General features: G+C 32.6%; 1 protein-coding gene across 1 annotated transcript; it reads left to right on the top strand.

The window, feature by feature from the left end:
• LOC18600080 (serine/threonine-protein phosphatase PP1) lies at positions 2,367 to 8,127 on the top strand. The gene is made up of 4 exons (XM_007030371.2): positions 2,367 to 2,851; positions 4,939 to 5,498; positions 5,858 to 6,127; positions 7,514 to 8,127. Exons 1-4 carry the CDS (start codon positions 2,677 to 2,679, stop codon positions 7,535 to 7,537), a joined length of 1,029 nt encoding a protein of 342 aa, XP_007030433.2. The 5' UTR covers positions 2,367 to 2,676; the 3' UTR covers positions 7,538 to 8,127.

The following is an 8,494-nucleotide window of genomic DNA, read 5'->3' as shown; positions in this document are numbered from 1 at the left end:
AACAAAATAACGATGTTTTTCAAATTAATGGAGCATAAGTATATTTCTAATAAATCTCAAGGATGATAATTATTTTCCCCTAATGATTATATTGTTTAAACTAGTTTTGACCATGTATGCATAGGATAGTATTTATGAATAAATTTGTCAAATAAACCATAGTTAACTATTTTTTTATTTTTCTTCTCTAGTAAAAAATAGTAAATTAATTATAATAATAAGTTTTAACACTTATAACATATTTTTGTATTTCAAATATGTTTGCGTCTCCTTTTATCTTGGCTTTTTTTGTTTTTATTTCTACCTTGGATCTTAAACAATGCTTGCAAAGACAATCTATTGTGAGGATGAGGAATCCATCAAGTATAAACCTAAATGTATGCCTTACTTAGAAACATATTTGAATTCAAAATTTTAAGTTATCAAGTTATGGATCTATCACCATATATAAGTACATTTACTTTAGTGGTTTCATCTCAATATTGTGAGATTTGGAAACATAATAGGCTACTATGCTTCCAAGACCGACGTCCTTGACAGCTTCTATAGGTAACCATTTCCTATGACGATGGAGCTCTTACTATGGTGATAGGTAGCCCTCTTCACCTCTTCTCTGTGACTCTCACTCTATTCCAAGTAGCCTTTTCCCACAATTAGAATTTATGGTATGAAACTTGTTCTGATATCAATTGTTACGAGTTTGATATGCAATGAGGAATATCCATCAAACAAACACCCAAATATATGACTTATAATCGTATTTGAACTTAAAATTTAAGCTATCAAGTCATGAAACCATGATTAAATATGATGTATGGTTACAAAAATACACTAAAAGAAAATCTCAAATTTAATTATCCCAAACTAAAACTCATGTGTCATTATCTTTTTCACAACATGATGTATAGCTACACACTAAAAAATAACTCTTTTTCGTTCCATAATTTCGTTGTCTATTTGTATAATCCGAATACAAATCTTTCAAATTAAAATTTCATATTCTTAATAACCCAACAAAAACAGTAATTAGATTATTGGGCAATTACCCAACGAAAAATTGGGATCCTACCCATGAAAGACAGTGGAGAACAAGTGGCAACTCAGTCATTTTCAAGAGGTTTAATTGATTAAAGACAAGTCATTAATTATGGACTTTTAAAGGCCCACCAGAAAAAAGGTACGGGCTGCGAATTAGCCCAAACTCAATTAATTAGAGCGGCCCCTCTCTAGTGGTCTGCCACGTCTTTTTCCTTCAAATTTCAAATTTGTACCCACCCTTCTCTCCTCTCCTTTTAGAGTTCAATTATTTTATGTATTTAGCAAAATCAATAAGCAAAGGTCAACTTTTGCAATTTTTTTTGTTTATTATATTTAAAGATGAATTAATTGCTTTACATACGCAAAAAAAATCATTTAATTGCTTCTTTTTAAAGCATATGATTCTTCATTAATAAGTACAAGAGCAAAAAAATTACAATAAATATTTATAGACGAAAATATTTTATGTAGTATTTTTAATGTGTACAAAAATTAATGTTAATGAAAATAAAATTAATATTTTTAATTAATTTGCAAAACGGTATAAGTATTAAAATAATTTCATGTGCGATTTTTAACAAAATAAAATGTTGATGGGCCAATAATTGATTTTTAATTTTGTTTAATAAGCATAATACCTAAAGAGGTTTTTGAACTATACATGAAAATCTAAATAATTTTTTTATTATGTTTAATTAAGTATTTTTATTTTTATTTTAAATTAAATAAATTCTTTTAATTCAGGATTGATTGACTGTCATTAGTAAACCATCACTTATTATTTTATGTTATATGGCATGTCAACATATCTTATTAAACAGTGACATAGTATAATGATATAAACATTTTCACCCTCCTTAGTAGTGTTATATAAAAGTAAAATGATAAGTGACATTTTACTAATTATAATTAATAAATCATTAATTATAAAACTCTTTTCGATTTAAAATAAAATTATGAAAGTTTGATTAAATGTAATGAAATAATAAATATTATTTAAATTTTCATAAATAGTTTAAAATCTTTTTAAATCAGAGATAATCTCTATTTATCATATTCTTTAAATTTGACCTAACGGTTATTTAAAAAAAAAAACTATCATTAATAATTTGAATTTTTTTTAAAAAATTTAATATATAAAATAAGTAAATAAATAAAAAGAAACAACTTTTTTTTTAATTACTAAATAAGTATCATTTCATTTTTAACACATTAAAATTTTGGCTATATTAGATTTGTGGGAAATGTACCAAACCTCAAGCGTCACTTCTTTCTTTGTTTCTTTTCCATGTCTAAAGTCAGCCCATAGCCATTAGCCATTAGCCATTGGCCATTAGCCATTAGCCAGGACTCTCAAAAGGAAATTTCCCCACTTCTTTTCGCCTTTACCTCTCCAACCAAAACCCTCCACAGATAAAGAAATGACTCTACTTCTCTGAAACGGCACCGCCTCTCCTTGTCGAAACGACACCGCCCACGTTTCGTCGTCACGGACGGCATGCGCCTCTTCTTCATCTTCCCTTTTCCTCCTTCACACCCCATAGAAAAGAAGAAAAAAGACCGTTGACTTTTCTTCTCCTTGGCCGAACTCCAAGACCCCAATTTGTCAAATTTAAAAGAAAAAAAAAGGTCTGAAAAATGGAGCAAGGGATTCTTGATGATATTATAAATCGGCTTTTGGAAGTTCGGGGTCGACCGGGGAAACAAGTGCAGCTATCGGAATCGGAGATCCGACAACTTTGTGTGGTGTCTAAAGATATTTTCTTACAACAACCTAATCTGTTGGAACTTGAAGCACCCATCAAGATATGTGGTATTATATTCTGTTTTCGTTTTTAAATACCATTTTTTTATTTTTTTGGTTTTTTTGATGACTTATATGATTATTTTTATTTTGTTTGATGATTTGAAGTTTAATTTGGTAACTTTAAGAATAATTTTTTGGGAACCGCACTTTTCACTTATAGCCTAGTTACAAACTTATTACGATTTTTACCTTCCTGGATTTGCAATTTATTTGACACTGATTGATTCATGTTTTAATTATTAGCTTGGCTTTAATTGCTTTAACTTGGAATGTAGTAGCATCTTGCATGAATTCCTTTACAACATCTCGCAGAGCTGTAAAAATTTCCAACCTTTAATGTTAAACCCCGTTAATGTATGCTGTAAGTGTGGTTTACTTGTGTACTTTTGGATGGTTATTGGGTTATTAGGTAAAGCCAATTTTGTTTCCGATGGACTTATCAGTTTATGTTTTAATTTGTTGGTTTGATGGTGGCTGCGTGCCTTCATCCCTTCAGTGGAGTGTATTGTGTTCATTTCGTAAGATTGACTTTTTATTCAGATGGATGACCTGGTTTGGTTTTTGTTGCTTAATTTGGAGAAGATTCTGTTCACTTTTTAGCAACTTAGTGGGAAATTTTGTGGTGATTAGCAATGTCGCTCATGTTTATTTGTTGCATTGAACAGATATGCAAATGAGTTTGGATCATAGTGGTTAATTTGAAATAAGACTTGTTTATGCTTTGAATTTCACTGTTGTTTTCTGTTGAATTTGTGGTCTTGGATTGATTGTATTTGGGCATGTGACCCAGTGTTTTTTGTTGTGCACCTACACATGCATCTTCTTCAATAAATGACTCTATTTTAAGCATATGACTTGAATTGCTTAATTTTTCTGCTTTTGCTAATTTGACAATGCTGAAAGTTGGTCTAGTCAGTGTTCACATTTGTGGTGTAGTAATTTCTTGCAACTGCTCTATTTGTTATTTTTCTTTCAATTACTTGTGACATTGCACATGTAGCATGCTTAGTTATTCATATGGCTTCCATGTCTATCTGTTTGCCCTGTTTCCCCTTTTGTTTTGGTGGACCTGTGGAGAAATTGGGATTTTGAGTGTCTGCAGAATTGCATTGAACTGTCTAGTTTGGAACTGTTGAAAGGGATTAGTGCATACTATCTTTTCCTCCCCATTAAGTTGGCTTCTGGCATGGGTTTATCTGACTTACGGTTTTGTGTGTGTGAGAGAGAGAGCATGCGCATAGGAGCACACATGAAAGTGAATTAGGTGGAAAATTATGGAATTTCGAGTGTGTGATTCTTTTGTAAATTCTACTGAACAGTTTGTCCCATATTGAATTTTTTGAAGAATTTGCATGAATGTTCCTTGATGATCTAATATTTAATTTATCAAGCTTGTGTTTTACTAAAAATTCATGCTGTGGGTTGGCTGACCAATCTGGAAGGACTCCATGTTCTGGTTGTCTTTTGTCTCAGAGCTTTTTTATTATCAACTAAAAGTCTAGAACGTTTGCTCTATGTTTACTTGACGAATTTGATGCATAACCAACTTAGCCAACCATTGATGTTTGATTTTTTGATCTTCTGCACTAAAAATGCTACTTATTTGGTTCTGATATGTAGTAATTTTCACTTGGTGTAGCATGAACATTTTACATGGCCACTGATTAGTGATGATGCAATGGATTAGATATCTGCATTGCACATATTTCTCTCTCACACACACATTATAAATGGATATTTTAATCTCTTTTGATATTTCAAACATGTGGAGTGCTTATATCATTTTTGATACACAAACATACATGTTCATTATAGGCAATTTTTGAAATTTTAAAAAAGGACAACATCCAATATAGAGTACTACTACATATTCATGAAATAATGAACCTTTTTAAGAAAATTATTTTAAATTGACTTGTGTGCAGCACAGTCATGCTACAAGTGTTATTAATGTAAGAGGTAGCATTTTGGGTAAAACCTTTTCATCATATTAGTTGTAATATGAGACTTTTATTTTCCAAATAATTATTTTGCTAATAGTAGGAAAGACTTCTAAATTTCTTTCCTGTCTGAAATCTATTTATGACATTCAGGTGATATCCATGGTCAATATTCTGATCTTTTAAGGCTTTTTGAGTACGGTGGGTTGCCTCCGAATGCCAACTACTTATTTTTGGGGGATTATGTTGATCGAGGCAAGCAAAGTCTGGAGGCAATATGTCTTCTTCTTGCTTACAAGATAAAATACCCTGAAAATTTTTTCCTCTTGAGGGGTAACCATGAATGTGCTTCCATAAACCGCATATATGGTTTCTATGATGAGTGTAAGAGAAGATTTAATGTTAGGCTATGGAAGACATTCACAGAATGTTTTAACTGCCTACCAGTGGCAGCACTAATTGATGAGAAGATTCTGTGCATGCATGGAGGCCTTTCTCCTGATCTGAATAATTTGGACCAGATTAGAAGTTTACAGCGCCCAACTGATGTACCAGACACTGGTTTGCTTTGTGATCTTCTCTGGTCTGATCCCAGTAAAGATGTGCAAGGTTGGGGAGTGAACGACCGGGGAGTTTCATTTACTTTTGGTCCTGACAAGGTGTCAGAGTTTCTACAGAAACATGACCTAGATCTCATTTGCCGTGCCCACCAGGTTTTACTTGCTCTAGCAGCTCACTTTATATTCCACATATCCTCTGCTGTTAGTCAGGTTGAAGAAGAATGTATCAGCAGGAGCCAATGCATATATCATTTGGTGTTGTTTATCTTCTGGGAAGTATGCCTATTTTATGCCCATGCAGTTACTTTTATTCTCAGTTTTTGAACTTCTGACATTGCCTTCTTGCAATGTCATACCTTTTCACTCTGTTACAAACAACAGCTTCATCTGTTATTGGTTTTGGCCCCCGTTGATACATTCTGCTTTCTCCTTTTTGTTGACCACAGAGGATATGATTGCCAGCTTAACTACTTGTTCCCTTATTTAGGAATTTTTAAATATACTATTTGCAGGTTGTGGAGGATGGATATGAGTTTTTTGCCAACCGACAACTTGTAACTATATTTTCAGCACCTAACTATTGTGGGGAGTTTGATAATGCTGGAGCCATGATGAGTGTGGACGAGACTTTGATGTGCTCCTTTCAAATATTGAAGCCTGTAGATAAGAAGTCAAAGTTTAACTTCGGGAGCACAACTACAGCCAAGCCTGGGAACCCTTCAACAGGAGTCTTTGGGAGCACTACCACAGCAAAGCCTGGAAACTCTCCGGCAGGAATCAAGGTAAATGCTATGTGTAGATCTTCATCTATGTAGGTTAACTAACGGAATATAGGCACTGACTACATGATGTTTTGGCATCACTTGTTATGGTTCTCACTTCTCACATTGTACCCCCAACATGTTATTAGATTAAATACAGACAATTTATGTTAGGGACTATAAGTTATTGCTTTCTTAGTCTTTTATTAGAGTTGTTGGATACATGACAAAGTCAATAGTTGGTTAAATTGGATTTAACTTAATGTCATTTTAAGTTTCTGATTTTGGTTTTTCACTTCTTCTTTTTTTTTCAATTTTTATAGTCATTGAAGTAATTTGTTATGTCTTTGTAAAAGGGACTGAAAATGATTCAATTTCCATGAACTTAGATTTTTCAGCTAGATTTTAAAAGGTAGACCATGGCTAGTGAGATGGCAAAGGAGACTTTGATTTAAGTACTAGATTTTTTGTTTAACTTTTCTTAATAGAAATGCACCATTTGTACTCCTGTCCTTTCCTGCTACAATTTGGTTTTCATTGAACAAGTTAGACTATAATCTATGGCAGGAACTGTGTAGCCCCAACTTTTGATGTTTTGTATAGACAATTGTTATGTTTGTACAAAATGATAAAGTACTCATTTGGAAGAATGGGATAGAGGACTTGCCCCTAGGCTAGGATAGGCCTATCCTGTTGGAATCTGTTTGATTCAACTTCAGTTCCAGTTGGGTATGGGGATCAAATTCAGAGTTCCATGCCTAGACCCCATTATGCTTATGGTTTTAGCAAGGATTCCTGATTACTTATATTAACACTGAAGCATTTCTCATAATCTTTTTAAGTGCTTATCAAGTAACAGATTAACTCATTATGTCTCTCATTCAGTCTAAAAATTTTCCTTTGACTTCTGTGTATTTGACCTCCAAACATAAAATACTTTTGGTTAATGCTGAATATAGTTATAGTCAAAGATGGCGATTATATTCTTTGTAGGAAATGCATTTGTATGTCATGTTCTAGTACTGCTTCTGGCTAAGTATGGGAGATGTAAGATACAGAGACAATGAGTTCAAGAGGAAAAATTAGGTGAAAACATTGAATGTGCAACTTTTGGAATAGGTTTATGTGATAGCTTCCGCCAAAAGAGTTTTGGTTTGCCGTATCTCTTTCTTTCTTTTTTTCTTTCTCTTTTTTTTTTATCATCTTTTTTCTTCTTCTTTTGGAACTTTAAATAGGAAACTGGAGAGAAGTATTTGTGAAATATTCTAGTTTGAATCATCTGCTTGTTTGTGTTTTATACAAAGAGGTACTGAATTAGTTAGATTTCCCAGTATTTCTACCAGTGGCCTTTACCAAGTGCATTAAATTTTTTGTCAACTCCCCTAATTGTTTTCTATTTCATTGCAGTCATTTTTTGGTACAAAGGTATGAGAGCAGCACTTCGAGGGTAGAATTGAGAGCCCAGTTACATCATGAACACACCAGAATTGCAGTAAAGAAATCTGGAAGTCCTTTTGATTTCAATATGATATGCTCAAATTGTAAAAAAATTGGAAAAGAAAAATCATTAGAAACTCTGATGCAAAAGATTGTTTCTCTGATATAAATTTGGGTTTGAAGATAAGAAGGCTGGAATTTCCCTCTCTTCCGCCTTGTACACTAATAGCTGCTACAGTTGCTGCTATAATTTATTAGCGTGTTGAGGTTAAGGTTTCACTCATTCTGCTCTGAGACCATGAAGTGTGTCAGAACAGTTATGGCGTACTCTTGGTGATTCAGGACAGCAAAATTGATTTGGTACAAATCTCATGCTTTATTCTCTGAAAACTTTTCTGTTTCATGTAATATGGGTAATCTATATATGATGCTGATAAACTTGTTATAGCCTGCTGCAGAACTTGCAAAACTGCTAAGTAGGATTACCCGGATAGCTTTTGTTAAGAGTGTTGAATGCTACAACAGTAAAAATAGTACTAACACAGATGTTCTTGTAGTTGTAGATGAATATGATTTAAGGTCAATGATCATCGCATTTCATAGCAGAAGCCATGGATATTTTGAATCCTTATACTTCAAAATTTTATGCTCTCTTAGACAATAATATGATATTTGAACTTAAAAGGCCTGGCCTTTTTTGAGTTTTAGGGTATAGTAATGGAGTGTCTTATCTCATTCCATTTCTCTTTAAGATCTCTAATGTTTCAAGATTGAATAATGAGAAAAGTGTGAGAAATTTCACGTCAATAAGAGATGGGTTGAGTTTTGAATTTATAAAGAGAGGATTTTTTTTACCTAACAAATATTTTTGAGTTAAAAACCTGAGTTTTGGATTTATAAATAAAGATTTTTTTTCAATTAACAAATATATTTTTTGAGTAAAAAATACGA

The sequence above is a fragment of the Theobroma cacao genome, chromosome 5 (genome assembly GCF_000208745.1).
Source record: "Theobroma cacao cultivar B97-61/B2 chromosome 5, Criollo_cocoa_genome_V2, whole genome shotgun sequence".
In the NCBI taxonomy this organism is placed as follows: Eukaryota; Viridiplantae; Streptophyta; class Magnoliopsida; order Malvales; family Malvaceae; genus Theobroma; species Theobroma cacao.
Note: the sequence above shows the minus strand (reverse complement) of the source record. Positions and strands in the feature narration are given on the sequence as shown.

What these genes read in the sequence shown, in the direction of transcription:
- LOC18600080 (XM_007030371.2), top strand. Translation starts at nt 2,677, where the DNA reads ATGGAGCAAGGGATTCTTGATGATATTATAAATCGGCTTTTGGAAGTT. An exon ending in AGCACCCATCAAGATATGTG is followed by an intron (nt 2,852 to 4,938) that starts GTATTATATTCT and finishes TATGACATTCAG; the next exon opens with GTGATATCCATGGTCAATAT. An exon ending in ACTCTCCGGCAGGAATCAAG is followed by an intron (nt 6,128 to 7,513) that starts GTAAATGCTATG and finishes ATTTCATTGCAG; the next exon opens with TCATTTTTTGGTACAAAGGT.